The sequence below is a fragment of the Spea bombifrons genome, chromosome 1, assembly GCF_027358695.1.
Source record: "Spea bombifrons isolate aSpeBom1 chromosome 1, aSpeBom1.2.pri, whole genome shotgun sequence".
NCBI lineage: Eukaryota > Metazoa > Chordata > Amphibia > Anura > Pelobatidae > Spea > Spea bombifrons.
In genome coordinates, this window is record NC_071087.1 from 57,462,219 (window position 1) to 57,488,109 (window position 25,891).

Consider the following 25,891-nt stretch of genomic DNA (forward strand, 5'->3'; position numbering starts at 1 on the left):
TCACATACCTTTCACAATAACACATTTCAAGACACAGCCATTTGGATACAAAATAGGATAGTTACATGGAAGGACTCAATAACAGATCACTGGGGGCCCAGGATTTTGGGTTACACTACTGCTCTGCTTACCAGGCCACATTAATATTGCTGCATGTCCATGCATCAAGTAAGCTACAGGACTCCCTGAAATGTATATATTCATAGAATTTTTCTATGGATGCTGTGTTTTCTTTATTGTAAATGGACAGTTGGGGCGATCAGAGAACTCATCGTAACCATCCCATTAAGCAGCAGCTCTCCTGTTTCTCATTCACAAAAGCTGAAGCTTATGTAAAATTATTTAATGTTTTCTACAACAGAGCACTGGAAAAATGGTTATTTATAGGTCAAATAAAGTACAATAGTATTTTGTTAGATAATTGGATATCAGCTCATTTGAATATAAAAATCACACACAATTAAAGACATGCTTATTCCATCCATAATTAATCTTGATGACTTTGCGGCGTCTGGGATGGCTAGCATACCTTAAAATTAGTTGCACACAGGGCCGATACTACCTACGGGCAAGGTAGGCGCCGGCCTATAGCGCACTCAGCCTAGGGCCTTCAGCCAGTCTTGCATACACCTTTACAATAGTCGTCATAGGCCGGATGTGCTAACAGACACCCCAGTCGCTTTCAGACACTCTCACATATAGCCATATCACAGTCAACTGAGGCCGGATGTGCCAACAGACACCACAGTCGCTTTCAGCCAGTCTAGCATACACCTCTACTACGGTCGCCATAGGCCGGATGTGCTAACAGAAAGCCCAGTCGCTTCCGGCCACTCTCACATTCACTCATATCCAGAGCCGGCCTTAGGTGTTCTGGCGCCCTGTGCGGACTACTCCTCTGGCACCCCCCCATCCCAAAAAAAGAAAGGAATAAAAACTTGTAACAAAACCCCAATCACTATATACTACGCCAAACATTGATGTGGTGTAGGCCTACCACTTCACTGTGTGGCTTAGTAGTAGGGATGCACCGAAACGAATTCTGGACTGAAACCGAAAGTGCAGCATTTACCTGGCCACAACCGAATATGACCCCCCCACCATAAAAAAATCTAACACTTTTATTTAAAGTAAGTAACACACCAAAATAGGTCAAAACAATTAAATAACAATATCATATATATATATATATATATATGATTAACAGCAATCACATTCCTATCATGCCCAGGCATACCCAGATTCCAGGATGTACTCGCAGACTTGGCATGATAGGAGTATGATTGCCCTATCTACCCCTTCTAACTCCCTTCTTCCTATCTACCCCCTTTCCCCTGCCTCACTCCCTTCTCCCTATCTACCCCCTCCTAACTATCTACCCTTTCCCTCTTTGAAGTTCACTTACCTTTCAGGAGTCCTGCGGTGGGGGTGCAAGACCTCTGCCTCCCAGCTCTGCCACTGTATGGAACAGTATAGAGTGATGGGAGTTATGATGTACTTTTAGAGCATAATTAGAACATGAAAAAGACATTGGAAATGGTACAGCATAACACCCATCACTCTCACACACTTACCAATCCACACATATACCAATCCACACATACACCAATCCACACACATACCAATCCACACACATACCAATCCACACGTATACCAATCCACACGTATACCAACCCACACGTATACCAATCCACACGTATACCAATCCACACGTATACCAATCCACACGTATACCAACCCACACGTATACCAATCCACACGTATACCAATCCACACATATACCAATCCACACATATACACTAATCCACACATATATACCAATCCACACACATACCAATCCACACATACCAATCCACACATACCAATCCACACGTACACTAATCCACACATATACCAATCCACACATATACAAATCCACACATATATACCAATTCACACATATATACCAATCCACACATATATACCAATCCACACACATATATACCAATCCACACATATATACCAATCCACACACATATACCAATCCACACACATATATACCAATCCACACATATATACCAATCCACACACATATATACCAATCCACACACATATATACCAATCCACACATATATACCAATCCACACATATACTCATGCACACATATACCAATCCACACATATACACCAATCCACACATATACACCAATCCACACATATACACCAATCCACACATATACCAATCCACACATACTAATCCACACATACCAATCCACTCTCACTGAATGCTTTCCTACCTTTCCTCTTTTCTCCTTACAGCTTCTTTTCCTCCTCTTCGCTCCTCTTCTTCAGTCCTCTCTGTCTTCTTCCGGGTCAGAGGGCACAGACAGCTGTGGGCGCGGCTTCAGTGCTGTGCGCCGGGATCTCACAACAAACCCGGCGCACAGCAGCTGTTGCCGCGCGGATCACAAGGGAGCGGTATCGGAGGTCTTTAACAGACCTCCGGCTCCCTTGAGGGATTTTAAGCCGGGTTCAAGGGAGATCCTTGAACCGGCTTGAAATCACTCAAGGGAGCCGGAGGTCTGTTAAATACCTCCGATACCGCTCCCTTGCGAGCCTGCTCCTCCAGCCGGCTCCTCCAGAGCGACATTACTGTCCGTCTCTGGAGGGGTGCCGGGTGCCCCCCTGATGAGCGGCACCCGGTGCGGACCGCCCCCCCCCCCCCGCTGGGTACGCTACTGGCGGCGGCGGACCCCGCGGCGGCGCCCCCTGGAGTGTGGCGCCCTGTGCGGTCGCACAGGTCGCACACCCCAAAGGCCGGCCCTGCTCATATCACGGTTGACTCAGGCCGGATGTGACAACAGACACCACCGTGGGCTTCAGTCAGTCTTGCATACACCTCTATTACGGTCACCATAGGCCGCATGTGCCAACAAACACCAGTTGCTTCCGGCCACTCTCACATATACCCATACGACTGTCGCCTTAAGACGCATGTACCAACAGACACCGGCGTCACCTTCATCAAGTCTCACATACACCCCTACTACTGCCGCCTTAGGCCGGTTGCACCAAAACACATCCCATCTACATTTGGCCTGTCTCGCATACACCCGTACCGTGGCTGCGTTGGGTCGGTTGCGCCAAGAGACACCACCGTCGCCTTTGGCAAATCTTACATACACCCCTTCTACTGCCGCCTTAGAATGGTTGCGCAAAGAAATACCACAGTTGTCTTCTGCCAATTTTACATACACCCACATTATGGTCAATTTAGGCCAGTCTCACATACACTGCTTTTACGGTCACTTTAGGCCGGTTGTGCCCACAGACACCACCGTCGCTTTCGTCACTCTCACATATACCCATTTCACAGTCACCTTATGCAGATGTGCCAACAGACACCAACATCGCCTTGGGCCAGTCTCGCATGTAACCCTATTACGGTCTTAGGCTGGTTAAGCCAACAGACACCACCGTCGCCTTCAGCCACTCTCACATATACCCATATCGCAATCACCTTGGGCCGGATGTGACAACAGACACCACTGTCGCCTTGGGCCAGTCTCGCATTTACTCCTATTACGGTCTTAGGTTGGTTAAGCCAACAGACACCACCGTCACCTTTGGCCAATCTCACATTTACTTACATCACGGTTGACTCAGGCCGGATGTGCCAAGAGACACTACCGTCGCCTTCAGCCAGTCATGCATACACCTCTACTACGGTCGCCATAGGCCGGATGCGAAAACAAACACCAGCTGCTTTCGGCCACTCTCACATATACCCATATGACTGTCAGCTTAGGTCCCATGTGCCAAAAGACACCACTGTCGCCTTCTGTCAATCTCACATATACCCATATCACAATCTCCTTAGGCCGGATGTGCCAACAGACACCACCGTCGCCTTGGGCCAGTCTCGCATATACCACTACTACTGTCGCCTTAGAACGGTTGTGCTAACAGACACCCAGTTGCTTTCACCCACACTCACATGTACCCATATCACAGTCAACTGAGGCCGGATGTGCCAACAGACACCACCGTTGCCTTTACCCAATCTCACATTCACTCATATCACGGTTGACTCAGGCCGGATGTGCCAACAGACACCACCGTCGCCTTCAGCCAGTCTACCATACACCTCTACCACGGTCGCCATAGGCCAGATGTGCTAACAGACACCCCAGTCGCTTTCAGCCACTATTAAAAATACCCATATCACAGTCACCTGAGGCCGGATGTGCCAACAGACACCACCGTCGTCTTCAGCCAGTCTCACAAACTACTCACCGTCGCCTTCAGCCAGTCTCACAAACTACTATGGTTGCAATAGGCCGGATGTGCCAACAGACACCACCGTAGCCTTGGTCTAGTCTTGCATATACCCCTATTACTGTCGCCTTAGAACGGTAGTGCTAACATACACCCAGTTGCTTTCACCTACTCTCACATGTACCCATATCACAGTCAACTGAGGCCGGATCTGCCAACAGACACCACCGTTGCCTTTACCCAATCTCACATTCACTCATGTCACGGCTGTCTCATCACATTCACCAACAGACACCACCGTTACCTTTACCCAATCTCACAATCACTCATATCACGGTTGACGCAGGCCGGATGAGCCAACAGATACCACCGTCGCCTTCAGCCAGTCTAGCATACACCTCTACCACGGTCGCCATAGGCCAGATGTGCTAACAGATACCCCAGTCGCTTTCGGCCACTATTAAAAATACCCATATCACATTCACCTGTGGCCTGATGTGCCAACAGACACCACCGTCGCCTTCAGCCAGTCATGCATACACCTCTACTACGGTCGCCATAGGCCGGATGCGCCAACAAACACCAGTACCCATATCACAGTCAACTGAGGCCGGATGTGCCAACAGACACCTCCGTTGCCTTTACCCAATCTCACATTCACTCATATCACGGTTGACTCAGGCCGGATGTGCCAACAGACACCACCGTCGCCTTCAGCCAGTCTACCATACACCTCTACCACGGTCGCCATAGGCCAGATGTGCTAACAGACACCCCAGTCGCTTTCAGCTAGTATTAAAAATACCCATATCACAGTCACCTGAGGCCAGATGTGCCAACAAACACCACCGTCGCCTTCAGCCAGTCTCACAAACTACTCACCGTCGCCTTCAGGCAGTCTCAGAAACTACTATAGTTGCAATAGGCCGGATGTGCCAACAGACACAACCGTCGCCTTTGGCTAGTCTTGCATATACCCCTACTACTGTCGCTTTAGAACGGTAGTGCTAACGTACACCCAGTTGCTTTCACCTTCTCTCACATGTACCCATATCACAGTCAACTGAGGCCGGATGTGCCAACAGACACCACCGTTGCCTTTACCCAATCTCACATTCACTCATATCACGGCAGACTCATCACATTCACCAACAGACACCACCGTTGCCTTTACCCAATCTCACATTCACTCATATCACGTTTGACGCAGGCCGGATGTGCCAACAGACACCACCGTCGCCTTCAGCCAGTCTAGCATACACCTCTACCACAGTCGCCATAGGCCAGATGTTCTAACAGATACCCCAGTCGCTTTCGGCCACTCTCACATATACCCGTATGACTGTCAGCTTAGGTCCCATGTGCCAATAGACACCACTGTTGCCTTCTGTCAATCTCACATATACCCATATCACAATCTCTTTAGGCCGGATGTGCCAACAGACACCACCGTCGCCTTCAGCCAGTCTCACAAACACCCATATCACGTTGCCTAGGGACGGATGTGGTAACAAACACCACCGTCATCTTCAGTCACTCCCACATACACCCCTACTATGGTCGTTTTAGGCCGATTGCCCAAACAGACACCACCATCGCTTTTAGCCTGTCTCATATACACTAGGGCTGCAACAACTAATCGATAAAATTAATAATAATCGATAATGAAAATCTTTGCCAATGCATTTCATTATCGATTAGTTGAATCGATTTTATCAATTATAAGATGAGTTTTTTTTCAGAGAAAATGCTCTGAAAACTACCACTCATTTTATAAATCGGTTCATTCAATGTCACTTACAGCAGTTACTACTTAAGTCCCTCCCTGCAGTCACACTGATGATTGGCGCCCCCCCCGCCCCTTCCCTTATAGTGTCCACACTCCTCAGCAACGCATCAAACGGTAAGTATAAAACTAATATTTGGGCTGCTGAAAATTAGGGGATGTGGGGGTTAATTTAGGGGCTGTTATGGTTGATGGGGTGTTTAGGGTTAATTTAAGGGCAGTTATGGTTAATGGGTCTTTAGGGTTAGTTTAGGAGCATTTATGGTTAATGGGGTCTGCAGGGTTAATTTAGGGGCAGTTATCGTTGATGGGCTCTTTAGGGTTAATTTAGGGACGGTTTTGGTTAATGGGGTCTTTAGGGTTCATGTAGGGGCAGTTGTGGTTAATTTAGGGACAGTTTTGGTTAATAGGGTCTATAGGGTTAATTTAGGGGCAGTTATGGTTGGTGGGTTGTTTAGGGCTAATTTAGGATCAGTTTTGGTTAATGGGGTCTTTAGGGTTAATTAAGGGGCAGTAAGGGTTGATGGGCTCTTAAGGGTTAATTAAGGGTCAGTTATGGTTAATTTAGGTGCAGTTATGGTTAATGGGGTCTTTAGGGTTAATTTAGGGGTAGTTATGGTTGATGGGATCTTTAGAGTTAAATTAGGGGCAGTTATGGTTGATTCGGTCTTTAGGGTTAATTTAGGGGCAGTTGTGATTGATGCGGTCTTTAGGGTTAATTTAGGGGCAGTTATGGTTAAAGGGATATTTAGGGCTAATTTAGTGCTGAGGGTTAATTTAATAAGGTTAACTTAAGGTGCAGTTAGAGGTTAAGGGGTGCAAACTAAGGGGAATCTTTATAAAGTATTGTGTCAGTTAGCTGTGAACGAGTCTGTGAATCTATGAGGGCACTATGGCATATCTGGGGGGTATAAGGCATATGTGGGGGTATAAGGCATATCTATGGAGGACGGAGTGGCATATCTGGGGGTATAAGGCATATCAGGGGCAGAGTGGCATATCAGGGGTATAAGGCATAAGGGGCACATAAGGCATATGTGGGGAGGGCAGAGTGGCATATCTGGGGGTATATGGCATATGTGGGGAGGGCAGAGTGGCATATCTGGGGGTATGTGGCATATCTGGGAGGCAGTGCGGCAAGCCTGGGCTCAAATGTGCATAACTGGGGGGGGCAGGATGGGAAATAAAAACAACAAATGCATTTTTACCAAAGGTTTCTTATTCTGCTATTTGTTTTTAACATCCTGTTTGTTTATTAAATTATTTTAAATAAATGAAAAAATTACATTTATTTTTTTATCCGATTAATCGACTAATCGAAAAAATAATCGGCCAACTAATGAAAAGAATCATTAGATGCAGCCCTAATATACACCCATATCACTGTCGCCTTAGGCCGGATGAGCCAAAAGACACCACTGTCGCCTTGGGCCAGTCTCACATATACCCATATCAGGGTCACCTTAGGCCATATGTACCAACAGACATCACGGCGGCCTTAAGCTTGTCTCACATACACCCATATCACGGTCACCATAGCCCAGATGTGCCAACAGACACCACCGTCGCTTTAGACGAGTCTCACATCCACACCTACCATGGTTACAAGGATATATACGTATGAAGGACTCCATAGCAGAGCGTAGGGCTCCAGGATTTTGTGTTAACTCTACAGCTCTGCTTACCAGAGCAGAGAAAAATGCTTGTTTTTCCAGTATGGTTTTTTTAAGTATGTGGTTTGAGTGATTAACCATGAATAATTATAGTGTGTGATAATTGGCACTTATTTGTACAAAATATATAGTGTAGATAACAGTGCAGCAAATCCCTTTAAATCACCAATAAAAGATAATAAACTTTAACCATCAAGTGACAGTGTGCATCAAAAATTATAAATAGAAAGCCACTTATCTTAGTTTCTTCCAATGACCTCAAGGAAAGAACCATTTGCTTCTACGCGGCTTACAGAGCTTTGCTCAAATCCATTGGCACGACGTATGGGTTATGAACAATATGAACAGCGCCAGTGGTTCAACATGAGCTCCAGTTCTTGGTAATCCTGTCCAACAAACATTAAAGTTACACAAGTAATGTTCAGAAACATTAATTGCAAATGGATATCGTCTGAATGGTAAAAAGTTTAAAGGTTTGATACACTTTAACCATATTGACATTGATACATGAATTTGTTTTCTGTTTAAAACACTGCCAAAGAAAACCGTTGGCAATGGTTATCTTTTGAAATAAAGCAAACTAATTCTTCTATACTAAAATGTGTACCACTTTATTGAAGTAGAAATTAAATGCAAAAGCAGAATATCCCTCACCATAAAGCCCATAAAGACAGCCTGCAATAAACTGGATAAAGTCATCATGGCTTTACAAAGCAGGTCTAGAATTAAGTATCTTGCACTAACAGCCATATCTGGAAACACCAAATGCTAAAAAAAATTCTGTTACGAATGATCATCGTATCTCTGACTTGAGGAAGTATTGTTGCACAGACACCCCCCATCGCTTAAACAGATGGCGCCAAAGAGAAACATCAGACCTGTATCTGTTTGAGATCACCAATTCTTCATCCTATAGAAGACTTTCAGATATACCGACTGGATCCCTGACACACACTGCGAGGTAGCTAGCAATATCTATATCTCCCTCCATGTCCCAATACTCAGAGTGTGCAGGGAGGATTTCAAGAAAGCAAGTGTCTATTGTTGCATTATGCTGTCATCAACAGTGTCAACAGTGTCGAAGCCATCATTCACTGTTCCCAGCATCTGAAAATGATGGATAACACTGGCATTTGAATCAAACTATATTTTTTATCTATTCTTCACAGAGATAATTTACTGACAGTGTAACTTCTGATTGAATAATCTGAAAAGATAGGGAGTCAATGCAGTTTATCAGAGAGTGCAAGACTTTAGAAAGGCTATAGGATTTTCCTGATGGGTGATACTTTGTTGAGTTATTCTGCTTGGTTGCTGCTGAGATGAATAATAGTTTGAATAAAGCATGGGCCAATGCATCATTATGTTTATTCTTAGAGGGCGTGTGGCCTTGTCTAAACTGGTTTGTTTGGTATCGTTGCATTTAGGCTCAAGGGAGAAAATGGGGTCCTCCGGCCCGTGATACAGAGGGATCCTATGCATACAATGTGTTGACATACCACTGGCTTAAATTATGAACAAAATTGTTTATTTGGCCCATAATATAATTGCATATAAGTGAGCAATACTTTCACATACCTTTCACAATAACACATTTCAAGACACAGCCATTTGGATACAAAATAGGATAGTTACATGGAAGGACTCAATAACAGATCACTGGGGGCCCAGGATTTTGGGTTACACTACTGCTCTGCTTACCAGGCCACATTAATATTGCTGCATGTCCACGGTCGCCATAGGCCAGATGTACTAACAGATACCCCAGTCTCTTTCAGCCGCTATTAAAAATACCCATATCACAGTTGCTCCAGGGCAACCGGTCTGGATGTTTTCTAAAGATCAGTGCTTCTTGCACAGAGTAGTTATTGAATCTAATTAGTCCTGGTAAAACAATGGTTAATGGCATCTCAGAAACACACACAATCCCCAATCAAAGTTAATGAAAGGTTTGTGTTCAAACCTGTTTATGGGTTAATATTTAAATGCATTTGCACCACAGAGGCTTTAAGCACGAAAATGTATATATATATATATGTGTGTGTGTGTATATATATATATATATATATATATATATATAAATATATATATAAACTTTTCTTATGAAAATAAGTTTTCACCAAAAAGTATCTTAGTACCTAGGTACAGTATGCGTGCATTAGGTTATTACTGTAACTGCATATAACTTTTTAATAGGCAACTGACAAAATACCAGATAGCTGGTTCAGCAAGGTGCTGTGATACACCACCCTGATATAAGCATGTATTGCGAAATGTTATGGGTTATCGGAGAGTCATGGGTTGCCTACTTTCCTGGTTATTTTGATATTATCGTGCTGGGTGTGTGCCTGGTTTGTATTTATTTTGTCCAGTGTTATATATTTTGCAGTTATATCATGAGTGCCTTTTTTTTACATTTATGCATGTTTGCTAAGATTGTAGAGGTAGATGAACCAACAAGCACAGTATCGATTGAGGCAGTTCGGTTTTTCTTCTTCAACTCTTCATAAGCTGGGTCAACCCAGTAGATTGCCCCAGCCAATACCGATTAGCCCAGCTATGGCTTCTTTTTCTATGTTGGCCCAATAAGCATACCTGGCAACATCCAGGCTCAGACTACCCACAAGTAGGTGGTCCTGCTAATGGTGGGAGGTCCTGCAGAGCCCCACCCACATGCTGTGGTTGGAGGGTAAGTGGGCAGGGAGTGGGGGCGTGCTGTAACGCCACCCATGCGGCCCAGAATGTTCCCAGTTAGTCCAATAAGGTATCATCTTTGACTAAAGACCTCAGCTACAGCTTTAGCCATTTTCAGTGAACGTTAGGCCTGTTCCTATTATATATAAATATTTTGTGGAGCAGTACATAGACAATATTGGACTTGGCGGTACACCCAATTTCGTGTTTTTTTTCTCTGTACGAATAATCCTTGCCCAACATAATTAAATAAATTCAACATAGAATCTCTACACACTGCCATGTTTGTACAATTGAGTTTAATTAAAACGGTAAAGAATGATCTGCGCACGATTCGCATAATATAGGCTGTACTTACGAAATAAGCACTGTGAAAGGGAAGAAAGGGTTAAGCTGTCTGTGTTATATGTGTAAATCCAAGCGAGCAAGTGACATAAGCAACACAGGACTTGTCACTACCTATAGTTTCCAGAAGGTGTCGTTGTAGCGATGCCGTGGAACGCAGACTGGAACGCATAGTCGCTCCCCACGTGATCATGGTGGGCGGAGTTGAAGGTGGGATAGATAGCGTCATAGTATGTTATAGCTTTGTAGGGAGCTTCCCTTGCTCATCGATGACGAAAAAGCAGGGGCGTGTCTAGGGATCCTACGGACTGGCAAAGATGGCAGCCTGCGTGAGACAGGACCTGACCCAACTGATGAATTCTAGTGGGTCTCATAAGGATCTGGCCGGGAAGTAAGTGAAGGGCTGTTCTGTAATGTAGTGATCACAGTGTGAAAGAACCTCCATTGGTTTCTATTACTCGAGGTAGCCACATTTTAGTAGAGAGTTAAAGCTGTATAAAATCTATAGCATTACATATCACTCCATATATCTGTATCTACACCCATATTTTATGCACATGACTATAGGTGACTGTAGAACATGGACCCATGCAGATTGTAGAATCCGCCGCCGGGCCATTTTCTTGGGGTTGTTAGCTCGACTGCTGGCAAACTGTCATGTGTCCTGTTGTTGTTGTTTGTGATGTGTATAGTGTCCTGCTAATGCACAGTCAGGCTGTGATGTAATAGTTTGTATAGAAGGACCTTATAGTGGATGCAGAGTGTATGGAATTGGGGTTACCGGGCGACAAAAATACCCCACACCAGCAATTGCAGACATTTGGGGCTATGGGAAGCAATTAATATGCCACGGTATGTCATGAAAATAAGCAGATATGGTACTTGTATGTACTTCAGATAACTGAATTGGATTAGATTGTCAGCTTGCAAGACTACTTGGATCGTCGCTTCTTCAGGCATGTAATACCTGAAGAAGAAACCTCATTTGCCCTTTAGATTGTAAGCTCACCTGTTGCTCCTGTAAGTCAAATTGTTATGTTATAGACTACTTATGTCCTGTCTACCCATTGTACAGCGCTACGGAATATGATGGTGCTATATAAAACGGTTAATAATAATCATATGGCCAAGGAAGAGATCTAAGTAGTCTTGAAAGTTTACGGAGGTTTGCAGTTCGGTTATGCAATAAAAGTTCCAAAAAGTTCCCCAAATTCAGTTATATTCTTTCCATGCCTAATATAGTTCTATGTTACGCTATATTTCAAGGCCGTTATTTTGAAATGCTAGTCTAGCTCCAAACAATGTATTGCCGTCATCACCGAACTTATGAAGAATCTACTGTTTATGATTAAAAAAATATGATTAAAAAATATTAAATATTTAATATGATTAAAAAATATTAAAAAAATATTTAATATGATTAAAAAATATTAAAAAAATATGAAAACTGAAAGATTATTATTGATATTTTTCTCCTTTCTCTGTAGGTACCGGCAGATATTAGAAAAGGCTCTCCAGCTTCCCGGACCAGAGCAACTTGAGGCTCTGAAAGCATTTGTTGAAGCAAGTAGGTTTAATGGTAAAAAAAAGTAATAATAATTAATACATGCCATTAAATAATAATAGCTATTTGTAATGATAGTAAATCTTTAAAGTCTAAGGACATTGGGGTTATCAGGATGAATATTTTGTGTTATTGAGGCATTAGAAACAAACATTTATTTTATTTTAAATCTCACATCAGTATTCATCAGGAGGGGCCAACACTGGCAAGTTTCTCCAGCAGGAAGGGCTGAGCTGACCCTGTATAATTCAGCAGGCAAGGAGACAGAAAGATCTCATGAATTTAACTATACATTATACAGGGCCAGCCAAGCCCTTTCTGCAGCAGAAGCTACTTGGGGGTTGGATCTTCATAATGTATACTAAAGTCAATGAGCTGAAACAAAACTCTCCCGTTAATTCGCCTTTTAGTGAATAAAGCACATTGAGTGTGTTTAATGTCCAATCGCAAATATTGTAGTGATCATTGATCATTTCATGTTGGTGTCTGCAAGGTGCTTGTGGGGAAATGGCATGGAGTTCAGGACCTTAACTGTACTTATAAGCTTAGCAGGTTCTCTAACATTTAATACAGATAAATGGCTGTTCATTTACGTATAGGGGAGTGATCTGCATCCCAAATAGTATGTTCTTTTGTCTTCATCACAATGTACCATTGAGTCTTCTCCTGCCTGTACCGAAAGAACTCTTGGTAAAATGCACCCAACCCAAAAGATGAATTCTGAAGTTCACTGAATGACTTTGAACACGCTTGTGTCGCCTTACTTCCAGTGGTCAATGAGAATGTCAGCTTGGTGATATCACGTCAGCTATTGACGGACTTCTGCACGCACCTTCCCAGTCTTCCCGATGGAATTGCCAAGGAGATCTACCACTTCACCCTCGAGAAGATCCAACCCAGAGTCATTTCTTTTGAGGAACAGGTGAGAGCAGCAGTCATCTGTCTAACATAATGAGCCAGTATCTGTCCTCGGGATACAGTTTTTGGGGGATCAACTGCAGAAATGGGGGTCAGCTTGTTTGATAGCTGGTACTAATGGTCAGTCGTCTCTGCAGGTTGCATCAATCAGACAGCACTTGGCATCAATTTATGAGAAGGAAGAAGACTGGAGAAATGCAGCCCAGGTTCTTGTTGGGATACCATTGGAAACTGGACAGAAGTAAGAGAGAAAACACCCAAGAACTATCTTTTTACTAATTTAGACTATATGTAAATGAAAAATAAGGAAGTAGTGTTCCGTATAACGTATTCTATATATTCTATTTATTTCAGGCAATATAACGTTGACTACAAACTGGAGACCTATCTAAAAATTGCCCGGCTGTATCTGGAGGATGATGACCCGGTCCAGGCCGAAGCTTACATTAATCGGGCTTCCTTGTTACAGAACGAGTCTACCAATGAGCAGCTCCAAATCCATTACAAGGTATGTAAGTGAATGTTGAATGGCTATTGTAAAGTCAAGCAGAATGGGTTAATTGCCCTCATTTCAGAACACTGGCTTGACATGCCGTGTCTTGAATTATGCTACTTTTACCCCCTTTATTATAATACACATTTTGAGGGCTGCTGTGGCTTTTTCTTTTTTCCTCCTCTGCAATGGTGCTGCAAATAGTGAATTGATTTGTTGCTGCTCTATTAACCCCTTAATGACAAAGCCCCTACATGTACGGGCTCAAAGTGCATTGTTTTCAATTGGTTTAGGGACCACCCATTGTCCTTAAGGGGTTAAGTACTGTTAAAAATAATCCTTTATTTGTGTGACATTTGCGTTATTCAGTGTTTTCGTTGGGAACACATAATTGTCACACAACAGTAGGCATTGCATGGGCAATTCATGTTTTGCCTCTCATAGTATTGTGCTTTTTACCATCAATATTAAAGGTCGGAGTGTGCAGATGACCCATAGTTTATTCTTTTCCGCAGGTTTGCTATGCCCGTGTTCTTGACTACAGGCGGAAGTTTATTGAAGCTGCACAGAGGTACAATGAGCTGTCATACAAAACCATCGTCCATGAAAGCGAGAGAATGGAAGCGTTAAAGCATGCGTTGCACTGCACCATCTTGGCGTCTGCAGGTAACTAACGCAAAATAGGAAAGAAGTAGCCAGAAAGAAAAAGTCTTTACAGGCAGTAAAATAGCAGACAATTTCTGGACATGGAAAATATCTGTACCCACAGTGTACAACACAAATTGTGGTGCTGCTGACTTTGTGTTCGGAAATATGGTTGTGTCTTCTTAGGACAACAGCGTTCCAGAATGCTGGCGACCCTGTTCAAAGATGAACGGTGCCAACAGCTTGCAGCCTATGGCATTCTGGAGAAGATGTACCTGGACAGAATCATCAGGGGCAACCAGCTCCAAGAGTTTGCTGCCATGCTCATGCCTCATCAAAAAGCAACCACTGGAGATGGTGGGTGTCCACATGCAGTAACATTTTTATTCTTTCCTTTTTAATACTTCAGAAAGTTTCTTTTTTTCTAGAATTTAAAATATTATTTTACTCTAATATTATTCATAAAGTCATTAAATGTGGAAATGATTTATAGCATTATGTGTAGAAGCATGAATTATTTCCCATTTGCACCAAGACCCTGCCAAAATGGATTATGTTGATTACAGCAGCCATGTTTCTCTAATAAATATATCAAATCTACTTTGGAGTACTTGCTAGCTAAATATATAGCTGCAGTCTCCTACTATGCAGCTGTGAGTCTAAATAAATGGTTTTCCGCTATATATATATATATATATATATATATATATATATATATATATATATATATATATATATATATATATATATAATCTATCATGAAAAGCATGGGCCATTCAGCTGTTATTTACTTACAAGCTTTGTTTTGATCTCTACTCTTTCGACTTCCGAAGGGTCCAGTATTTTGGACAGAGCTGTTATAGAGCACAACTTGTTGTCAGCAAGCAAACTGTACAACAACATCACCTTTGAGGAGCTTGGAGCCTTGTTAGAGATCCCAGCTGCTAAGGTAAGGTTACTTATGTTAATTCCATGTGAAGGGTACAAGAAAATATACACAGTCACTTTGGGCTTCTCTGTTGTTCATGGATCACAGTCTCGTTTCCCTGAAACGCACTTGGCTAAGGGCACTGGGTTTTTTTTTGTCCTTGCAAGTTGTATCTTCCCAATTGACTTTGAAATGGTATAATAGCCAGATCTGGGGACAAAAAATCTTATTTGAGTTGGTATGAATGGGTGATCTTTGCATACTACACAGGGCAGGGTTGCTTATAGTGAATTATACAATAGTGATGTTCTTTGGACAAAGGACTCTTTCTATGAAGATTGTTTGTTTGTAAGAATGAATATCTATTTAAGATTAAATAGATCCCACCCATAGCCTTACTGGACATAAATACAATGCACACCCTTATTACCGTATTTGCTCAATTATAAGACGACCCCCCCCCCCCAAATCTGAATATTAATTTAGGAAAAAAAAGAAAAAGCCTGAATATAAGACTACCCTATAGGAAAAAGTTTTACCAGTAAATGTTAATTCATCTAAACTATTTTTTTTATAAAAGCTATGATTGAGAAAAATATTTTGGTTTTATTTCCTTCTATTTTCCAACCTGCCCCCCAGTTATGCACATCTGCCCTAGAAATGCCTTATACCCCCTCCCTATATGCCACTGTGCCCCATGATATGCCTTTTAACCCTATATGCCACTGTGCTCCATGATATGCCTTTTGACCCCCTATGTGCCACTCTGCCTCCAGAAATGCCTTATACCCCTATATGCCACTCTGGCATTTAGAGGCTTAAAAGGCATATTATGGGGAAGAGTGGCATATAGGGAGGTTTAAGGCATTCAGGAGGCAGAGTGGCATATAGAGGGTTAAAAAGGCATTTCTGGAGGCAGAGTGGCATTAAGGGGGCTAAAAGGCATTTCACAGAGCACTCTGCCTCCAGAAATGCCTTATGCCCCCCCCCCCCAAACAAGCTTCTGAGTCCCCTGTCATGTAGCCGGGGCAGCGTGTAGATCCCACGCACTTACACCGGTGCAGGGAACTCTGATCTCTGACAGCCGGGGAAGGACAACCCCCGCTACTAGCCACGCCTCCTTCCTGCTGCAGCGGAAGTTGTGTACGCGAATCGCGTAGACATCTACACGCTGCCCCAGCTGCACACCGGGGACTCAGAAGTACTGGTAAGTGGGACGGGGGGGGGGGATGATCTGGATCTTAGTCGTCTCATAGTCAGACCTATTTGAGGTCTGATTATAAGACGACCCCGATTATAAGACGGGTATTTTTTAGAGCATTTGCTCTGAAAAAACCTTGTCTTATAATCGAGCAAATACGGTATATCAATTGTTTTGCTGGATGCCATATGAAAATTGTACCCAGAGCCTCAAATGCATTTATTTCTTTGCCAATAGCATGTAAATACTAAGTTGTCCAATAGTCTTATGTTTACTGAATTAATGTGACTTGCATCAACATCATAAATGGGTTTTTGTTTTAACAGGCGGAAAAAATAGCTTCTCAGATGATTACAGAGGGTCGAATGAATGGGTTTATCGACCAGATTGATGGTATTGTACATTTTGAAAGTAAGTGTCATTGTCGTGTTTAGTTAGTCCCTTTGGTGTCTAATATACAGCTTGGTAAAGATGAAGCAACATCTTTAAACAATTTAGCATCCTGCATTCAGGGGTAAACCTGTACTATATGACAATTGGATAGATGGCTCACAGATGATGTATACCTGAGCGTACTACATAAATTATCATCTCCAGCCTTATCTGAAACCTGTTGGAAAATGACTATGAATACATTTTTCATATATAGGGTGTTATAATGAGATAAAATAACCGCATTAATGTTGGAGGAATTTTTATGGCGTTCCCTTGGAGAACAGACTTTTTTGAACAAGATTATGAAGCAAATTAGTCGCTATAGACTGGGAGGCAAATTTGTTTTGGCATGTGTATATTACAGCAGTTTATAGTTATAATATTGAATTAAACAAAGTTCACATATATTCATTATTCGATATTTAGAAAATACTTTTCCCACCAAAATGTAGAAACTTCTTACAAGAGTAACTTGAGTTGCCCAATTTTTGAGCACAGTGACACTAACCTTTTACTTTAGTGAATAAACTATAGCAGTTCGTACTATTATATTTTGAAAAGTTTATCGGTCATCAATTGTTTGGAGATCTAACTGAAAAGGTCAAGGAACGGTTCTAATGATGTTGGTATTCTTGGTTCTATACTAACAGATTTTATTTTTTGATTATTCTATAGCACGTGAAGCTTTACCGACATGGGATAAACAAATTCAGTCGTTGTGTTTCCAAGTAAATAACTTATTAGAAAAGATTAGCCAGATCGCACCAGAGTGGACAGCGCAAGCCATGGAGGCTCAAATGGCACAGTGAAAAACTCACTCCTGCAAAAGCATTTTATTTTTCCTGCTGTTGAACTTTGTTCCCTCCTGCCTGTCACATATGGCTGGTTCAACGACAATACAGAAATAAACTTTAAGTTGTGTTGACTTATTCAGAGAAATGTATGTAATTCTTTCAGAACTGACATTTATGCTGGTGTACTTTCAAATGTACCAATCGCTTCCAAAAGACAACACTTATACGAGCCATATCTTTATTTTTCTCTATAGGGTTGATGATTTGAACTTTAAAATTTGGCACAGATGATTGTTACCAGTAAATTACTAAATACAGTACAGATCAATGTAATCATATATACATAACCATATAATTTAGCCTTTAAAAGTGACTGTGCAACAGCAACTGCGGTGTGTTGCCTTTCACTCCTTTCCCGAAGTTTTCGTTAATTTCATGTCCTGATGATACGGTGGACATTTGCTGAGTACAATTTGAGTTAAATAGTTATTCTCTCTACAAAATTCCGCATAGGACTCAGTTTTATCACGAGCTTTCTTCGGTTTCACCTGCATCTTTTCTTTTCCACAAGTTTCCAAGCACAATCCCCAAGAAGAGCAAAAAGCCCACAGTCCGATTCGCACTGAACTTTTTCCAGCAATCTTCGGCATTGTTTATGTCCAGGGTATATATCTGATGACAGAAGGGAAGGAAGGACACATTCATTTTATAGTCTGACACTCGTCCTGGAAAGAGCAATAATTTAAAGCCAGAATGCTATATTTATGGCATAGACTTTGAACCAGTAAAGGTGTAGTTTGCCTCCATTCGGGTAAAGGGGATTTTGTATCCGTGTCAGCATATTTTATGCAGCTGTTCTTTTGGAGGTAGTCCGTTCTAATGTGAATGCAAGACTGGTAAATCAAAAACGTATTCAATTATCTCAAGCAGCACTGTGGAACAATATTTTACCTGATGAGCAAGATGAGCCCCGATAAGGGCGACAGCAGTGTAGTAGGGCAAGGTCTGGTCACAGCTTAGTCCTGTTAGTGTCAGTCCTGTTAGCATCGCCCCACTGAAACCGCTCAACCACTGCTTCGTCTGTTCGTTGAACCGCAGAGCTGTTGATTTCACCCCGACAATCACGTCATCCTTTTTGTCCTGTATAATAAAGGTTCCGGATGTGTATTTGGTTATCATCATTTTATATGGTCATAATACTGTAAAATACATTTATTCAAAATTCTCAACATTTAGTGATATAGGGACGCAACTAAATCTATTAAAACTTACCACGCAAGGTAAGAGGCTTTAGTAATCGAAAACCAAGAAAATAAACTCATTATGAACCACTGCACAGGTTACTGATTCCTAAAAGACACTCATTTTATATAATAGTAATCATTATCAAACATACTGGATATGTGTTGGTTGCAAGCTACTATAGAATGCTTTTCAGTCATTCATAACTGTGCAAGCTTTATAAACTTGATTATGCATGCAGCGGAAGCGCTTGTTTACCTGATGTGCGTAGATCGTGTCGTATATCAGTGTCCACATAACGCCAGAGACATATAATGGAAGACACACTGTCCAATCACATGCGCCTTTCACTGCAGACCACCCTAGCAATGCACCCCAGTTGAATGTTAATCCTAGAAGTTATAGGAGAACATGGTTCAGAAAAGATTAGTCGGAAGTGTATAAGCAATATCTTGTTTTAATAAAAGTGTTCTAAAGTGACCTAAGGAGATTATGGTTTATCTTACCTAGAACAAGTTGCGGCCAATAGGTTATCCTCTTCATTAAGGGATAGGTTACCACCAGGGACAACGAAGCTGCTCCTAATGCAATACTGAAGAGATAAGCAAAGACAATAATATAAAGCATCCATTAACACACAGCAAAATGACCTACACAACAAATATTGGCACATATTAGGGAACAGAGTTCAAGGAAACAATGGAAATCCCCAAAAATAATAGTCAACAATGCGCATCCTGTGGTAGCCTGTATAAGGATCAGCTTGTACCCAAAGTACAACCTTTCACTTCTCTGTGATCTTTATTATGTTCTCAATGTAATAGGCTGAACAAGTCACATAGTTACTATTAGAGATTTAAATAGAATTTGAAATTTAAGAATTAAATATGCCTATTAAGTAGCAAAGTCTTTTTTATTAGGCACACATTGTTTATAATAATAAACAATTTTAATAAATTACATTTCCCACCTGTAATTATTAAGACACAAAAGCACACAAAGGGCCAAGCTAAGCTGTCCTCCGAGAAAAACCAAGGACTGGAAACGGGTTATATCCCCTGCGGCAATGGGGCGACTAGCTGTTCGTTCTACCTGTGCGGAAGAAAGTACAATGATAAACACCATCTAAGTCACCTGAGCAAGATGTATTCCATGTAACAAGCGTTCATCGAGTGAGGGCCAGTTTCCAGATGCCCTCATATGAGAAAAGGGGGGTTATTCTGTACCTCTTTTCTGTGCTTGTATCTGATTCACCATGATTCAGGTTATAAGCAATCTTACTAACTGTGTCCTTTAAAAATTCCCACAAAGCAGTGCCATCAATCCTATGCTGCTTCTGTGACTTTGCTATGACATTCAGTGGGAATATAAATGTAAGAATGAGAGGCATTACGTAGTACTTACAGAAAATGCCAATATCTCAGTTTCCTGGGTGTACTTAACATACCCTCCTATCAAAGTCTCGGTCCCACATATCATTAATGGTGCAGCCAGCGCCCCGCATCAAAACCGCTCCAGTGCCAAAAAGGGCCAGCATATAGATGTCTGGGAGGCAACCCGGGTCTGCTGCCAAAGCTATACTCCAGGTGCAGGGCAAGTACAAAAGCCAGGTACCTGTCATAAAAAAACAGACATTGTATCAAACACAAGCCTAAACGGGATATTAGGAAATTATCTTCACAGTGTGTCACTCTTTACGTATTCCTTTTCCACTTGCCAAGGTATGACATTAAATCCCAGTGCTCTGCCTCTAGGTATAGTGCTAGGGAAGCTGTAAATGGGCCAGTTGGAAGATCAGAAATCTTTCTAACCAAAGGGAAATATAAAAAGTTATATACAGAAATATTTAATGGAACGGAAAGCCATCATCAGGAGTACCGTGGAGTTACAAGAGAGATCTCTGGGGTCTACATGCTATACTGCTCTGTGATCAAGAGCAGTACAAAAAAACTTTTAAGAATAAAAGGTGAAAAATCAAACAATTTGTTTTGAAAAAAAAAAAATATATTAGTAAATCTGATAAACAAGTGGGACATACTGTATTAAGGTCAAAATTGTAATGGACAATATTATATATTATTATACTTTTTTTTTAAATATAATATTAATATAATAATAATAAACTAAATAATTTCTGCGCAATCTAAATGTCCATCTCACAATTCATTTGACACACAGCTAAAAATATTTCGCAATTATTTCAATTTTGTCTGCTGTTAGGCCTCTTACCAATTGGTTTATCCAATCTCATAAGTTTCAGGTAAGGCTGAATGTTTTTTGGCATTGATCCAACTATGCCAGCTGCGGATAAACTGAGCGTTCTTCTCTGTTCATGTACCTGCGCCTTCTGATGAGGACTGTGGGACGCAGCAGGCTTCCAGTACCTTTGATTCTTGCTCAGTGCCCCAAAGCTGAGTAAACGTTTTGCCCTTCTGTCCAAGAAGGAAGTCTTTGTACTGTTTTGATATTTACTAAAGCAATTATTCCATTGGCTATGGAAACCGTGTCTGCAAGACTGATGTGTGGCTCTGGGGATGAACGTGCAACAAGAGAGTATTCTAGCAGAGGCCAGATTCATCTTGGGGATCAGGTCTAGAAATTCAAAACATAACAAATCTGTCATTGTTTTTACAAATACAATTTCCATTTCATACCTAGCAACATCAATGCCATATCAACATTACATTATATTGTTTTAGTCCAAGACACAAGTCTAGCACAGGTTAATGAAAATGGTATCGTCTCTGATTCTGCATGACCTAGGACAGATGAATTGTAACGAACACTTACAATTGGCCTTATACAGTAATAATAAAAATTACAAATGCTAAATATGTGCAGGAATAAAAATGTTTCCTTTTTTAAGTCATGATAAAATAAAGTAACTTTACACTGACTACATGCAAAAAGCTGCTACTCTGACGCTAAGGTAACCAAGTAAACAATCTCACAACCTACATTATGTTTTCCCAAACCCTGTGCTACCCTGTTACATCTACAACTTGCTGCCTCCACCCAAAGCATAGGGGTGCTATCGCCTTAACGGCATTTATTATTCATTTTCCATTTATATAGCTGCTTGCCCTAAAGGTTAGTAAAAAAAAAAAAATATATTAGACTGCCAATAAAAATCATATTAGCATACTTACAAAGTACTTTGATACGCTTTCTTTGTTGGTGGAGCTGTATATGGCCAGCATACAGCTACTAACACTGCCACTTTCAGAAAAGGTGACTTCTTCAGCCTTGGGTCATCACGCACCAGCTTACACTTCAACAAGCGTCCTAAATGTTTAAAGAAAAAATGAATACGGGTTAAAGTAACACGTGCTAATAGCTAATAAGCAGTAAAGTATATTATATATATATATATATATATATATATATATATATAAATAAATAAATATGATGGCTGGGGCATCCCCTTAAAATGTTGTGACATGTGGCATTACCATATGCAAATGATGTGCGCTTCATGTAATTGATTTGCATTTTAAAAAGCCAGGCACTCACAGCTGAAACGATGTTAAATCTTTTTTGGATCTATGCATTGTTCTAGCTAAACATAATGCAAATGTACAGCTTATGAATCAGGTTTTCCACCCAGGTGGCACTTTGACAGGGATGGCAATGAAGAAAGAGAAGCATTTCTGCGCCTCTGTTTCTCCGGGAAATCTATCTGGATTATTCGGGTCTCTCTGTGCACTTTCGCAAAAGGGCGGAGCCACAGGGACAGGTTCTTCCCTGTTCATCTAAATCGGGGAGATGGGGTGCCCAGAAGCTCCACCCTTTGCAGAAGTGCACTGGGACGCCAGGTTCACAGAGAAGCGGATGAAGAAAAGGAACAGAAGAACGAGAAAAGGTAAAAAAAAAAAGGAAAGGTGACGGGGACACAGAAGCAGACGGCGGAAAAGGTAGGAAGACACTGTGAGAGAGCTTGAGAAAGTGTAAGAGAGTGTGTGCGAGTGAGCATAAGAGTGAATTTGCTAACAAATGATGTAACATAATGGATGTGGGCATGGTTTTGGTGTGGGGGGGCAACACAATGTCTTGGGCTGTCCTTGGTGAATCTGCTCTGAAGCCTAAGAGGACTGCAATGCCCCTTGACATACTTTGCGTACAGCAGCAGTGCCCATTGACAAATTTGCTAACACAATGCACAGAATGTTTTTTTGTGTATGGTTTAGTATATAACAATTATATAATGAAAAATCAGACATATGTTAACCTATACAGTAAAAAACAAAAAGGATGAGGTCTCCCTGGTACTCACGGGGTTAATATTTTTCTTAACTTTTTCCGAATATGTAACTTTGGGGCTAAATCAAGGATATCTTTCCATACAGTTAAAAAATCTATTTATTTATCGCGTTAATAATTTCCTTATATTGGATTAAAGTCATGCATATAACACCAATACAATTAAACATTAATAGCAGATTAAAAAATAATTCAGACAATGATCTCTTGTTCTAACAATGACACCAACTATAATCTGCCAAAGGCACATTTGCTTCCACTGGAAACGTGACAGCTTAGTATGACATAGCTGACAGCAGCCATGGGTTGTGTCATGTAATACTAAATCACCTGCTCATTAGCAATAAGCAAATGCCATGGAATTCTATCACTGAAAAGTGAAATCCTGCCTTAATAGGAACCACGTTTCACCTTAACCATTTTATTGAAGATAACACGCTGCCGTAGCTGGCCACGATGGGTTAAAAAGACAATCACAAGAGCACACACAAACTCCAACACAGGGGAGGAAGTCACACACATCTACAGGTCCTTTTGAGCATGGACTCTCTCACACACGGATGTCACCTCCCACTTCCTGTTTCTGATGCAACAGGAAAACCAGTCACCGTCTCACCATGGCTGGGAAGAACAGTTCCGTACAGTACAGCAGACACACAAACAAACTAAGCCGCATCTCCATAGTGAATCATAAAGGAAAACGAATCAATTCAGCTTTTCCTATCGTTGTTAATCTGTGAGCAATGTCCACATTGTGGGTTAACCATTTCATGACAAAATGTATTTTGCCCCTGCAAATTCCCCACTCTGGGGCTTTATTTGTTATATTTCAGTTCAACTCAGGGGTGTTGCTAGGTTACAAAAAACATCTGGGGCTAAAGCCAAATAGTTGAAGTGATATGCAGGGCACTTTGCAGGGATTTCGCCAGGAGACTGAGCAGCGCTGCTTTTCAGGGTCATCGGTGAGAAACTTCAGGTCACGGAAGCGGCGTTGTGACATGCCCTACTCCTCACTTCCCCTTCAGCCTCACCAATTTTCTGTTTAGCACTGCACACAAAGTCAGCGGGAGCACCTTAGGGTGACCATATCGGCCATGTTTTCCTGGACACATATTTTTACATATTGCTGACCAGCCCAGATAAAATGCTGCCCTGCAGTATGTGAGATGTATAGACTTATGGAAGGGAACCAATTAGGTATACATCCCATACACTGCAGGGCAGCATGTTATCTGGGCTGGTCAACAATATGTAAAAATTATTGGTGTCCTGTAATTTTTTTCCTCCTTACCCAACACAAAACACACTAAATACTAGACTTGTGCATTCGTCTTCGGGCGAACATGAAAACGAGCACGAAGAGGCCGTTTTTTTGTTCGTTCCGAAGGAACGTAGAACAGAATACAGTGCCGGCAAACCGTAGGCGAAGACGAAGACTCACAATCACGAAGAATCGAAGATTCTTCGTGATCGTCTTCATTTTTGCCGCGCAACCGCCAAAATTTCAAACAGGAGTGAGCTGATCCTCGTCTGTCCAATCAGCTCACTCTTGTGACGTAACGCTAAGGGTCTCGTCCAATGCCTGTGCTGCTGTTTTTTGAATTCTGAAGGCGCCTTTATAAGACCAGAGCTTGCCTGAGAGATCCATTCATTTTTCGCTGTGACTGCTTTGGCAACACTGCTGTGCTGCATCCGAGCGTTACAGAGAGAGATTGTTCTGTTCTGTGTGAGACTGGTAAGCCTTAGCCTGCCATTTCTCACTGTGTACTTCATCCTCACTTCAGTGCTACTTAATTAATATATTTAATAATAATAATTTGATTAATTTAATTTTTTTAAAATTAATTTGTCATCAACTTTAGTGTAAGTGCTGTTGAGTTGACAGTGCACCCAGTGCCTCAGTGGCACTGGGGTGCCCTTGCCCTGGGCTGGCACTAGTGCCTATTGCCTGTCCTGCTTAAATAAATTAAATAGAATTTATAAATTACAATTTAATAGAATCTATAATTTAATAGTTCATTATAATATTATATATATATATATATTTGTCAGTCATATATATATATACTATAGTATACTAGTGTAGAGTGTACTGTAGACATTCATCTACTAGTGTCTAATTTAAAATCAGTAATATTAATTAATATAATTAATAAATTGAATTCATTATAAAATTATATATATATTTGTCAGTTATAGTTAGTAATAGTATACTAGTGTAGAGTGTACTGTAGACATTCAGAACATCTACTAGTGTCTAATCTAAAATCAGTAATATCAATAATTCTCTAATTCTTTCTTATCTTAATAGTTAATTAAATTAGCTATAAATAAAAGTAATAATATTAATTAATTACTACTAGCGTATAGTTCAGCTAATCTTATTAGTACTGGTGCTGCAGCTCTATAGTTTGTGCTTTGTTTTAGCAACAGTAAGAGACCAAGTCAATTTTTCTTAATTAATCTTTCATTTTATTTCATTTGTTTTGCTCACCTCAGTCCATCAGTGAAGTGAACTTGTTGGGCTAGTGAGTGCAGCCGCATAAGTGCTGTGTTTTTTTTTGATCAGCAAGCAGTGACGTTAACTGTTTTGCAAAGATTTTCTCATTTATTTTACATTTTATTTCAATTTTATTAAAAGTACCCTTAGTGTTTTG

General features: G+C 41.3%; 2 protein-coding genes across 3 annotated transcripts; one reads left to right on the forward strand and one right to left on the reverse strand.

Annotated features, from left to right (window-relative positions):
* The first annotated feature begins 10,994 nt into the window (after nucleotides 1–10,994).
* COPS4 (COP9 signalosome subunit 4) lies at nucleotides 10,995–17,877 on the forward strand. 2 transcript variants are annotated; one of them, XM_053461711.1, is made up of 10 exons: nucleotides 10,995–11,145; nucleotides 12,242–12,333; nucleotides 13,089–13,240; nucleotides 13,374–13,477; nucleotides 13,591–13,744; nucleotides 14,245–14,395; nucleotides 14,561–14,731; nucleotides 15,208–15,323; nucleotides 16,830–16,914; nucleotides 17,614–17,877. In XM_053461711.1, exons 1-10 carry the CDS (start codon nucleotides 11,072–11,074, stop codon nucleotides 17,745–17,747), a joined length of 1,233 nt encoding a protein of 410 aa, XP_053317686.1. In that variant the 5' UTR covers nucleotides 10,995–11,071; the 3' UTR covers nucleotides 17,748–17,877. The 2 variants fall into 2 exon arrangements, with proteins under 2 accessions (XP_053317686.1, XP_053317687.1); XM_053461712.1 differs by having other exon boundaries at nucleotides 12,242–12,321.
* Nucleotides 17,878–17,953: 76 nt separating this feature from the next.
* On the reverse strand, nucleotides 17,954–22,280 carry COQ2 (coenzyme Q2, polyprenyltransferase). Its single transcript, XM_053461713.1, has 8 exons — nucleotides 22,124–22,280; nucleotides 21,204–21,566; nucleotides 20,422–20,588; nucleotides 19,945–20,066; nucleotides 19,481–19,566; nucleotides 19,233–19,366; nucleotides 18,684–18,872; nucleotides 17,954–18,404 (listed from the first exon to the last, which is right to left on the reverse strand). Exons 2-8 carry the CDS (start codon nucleotides 21,550–21,552, stop codon nucleotides 18,258–18,260), a joined length of 1,194 nt encoding a protein of 397 aa, XP_053317688.1. The 5' UTR covers nucleotides 21,553–21,566; nucleotides 22,124–22,280; the 3' UTR covers nucleotides 17,954–18,257.
* Between the last annotated feature and the right edge of the window lie 3,611 nt (nucleotides 22,281–25,891).

Bases quoted from the DNA above. Each gene is read 5' to 3' on its own strand.
- COQ2 (XM_053461713.1), bottom strand. From the start codon at position 21,552: ATGAATCTGGCCTCTGCTAGAATACTCTCTTGTTGCACGTTCATCCCC. The intron at 18,873-19,232 runs GTAAACAAGCGC...TTTATTATACAG, and splicing joins ACACGATCTACGCACATCAG to GACAAAAAGGATGACGTGAT. The intron at 18,405-18,683 runs GTAAAATATTGT...TTCTGTCATCAG, and splicing joins GGGCTCATCTTGCTCATCAG to ATATATACCCTGGACATAAA.
- COPS4 (XM_053461711.1), top strand. From the start codon at position 11,072: ATGGCAGCCTGCGTGAGACAGGACCTGACCCAACTGATGAATTCTAGT. The intron at 11,146-12,241 runs GTAAGTGAAGGG...CTTTCTCTGTAG, and splicing joins CATAAGGATCTGGCCGGGAA to GTACCGGCAGATATTAGAAA. The intron at 13,478-13,590 runs GTAAGAGAGAAA...TATTTATTTCAG, and splicing joins CCATTGGAAACTGGACAGAA to GCAATATAACGTTGACTACA.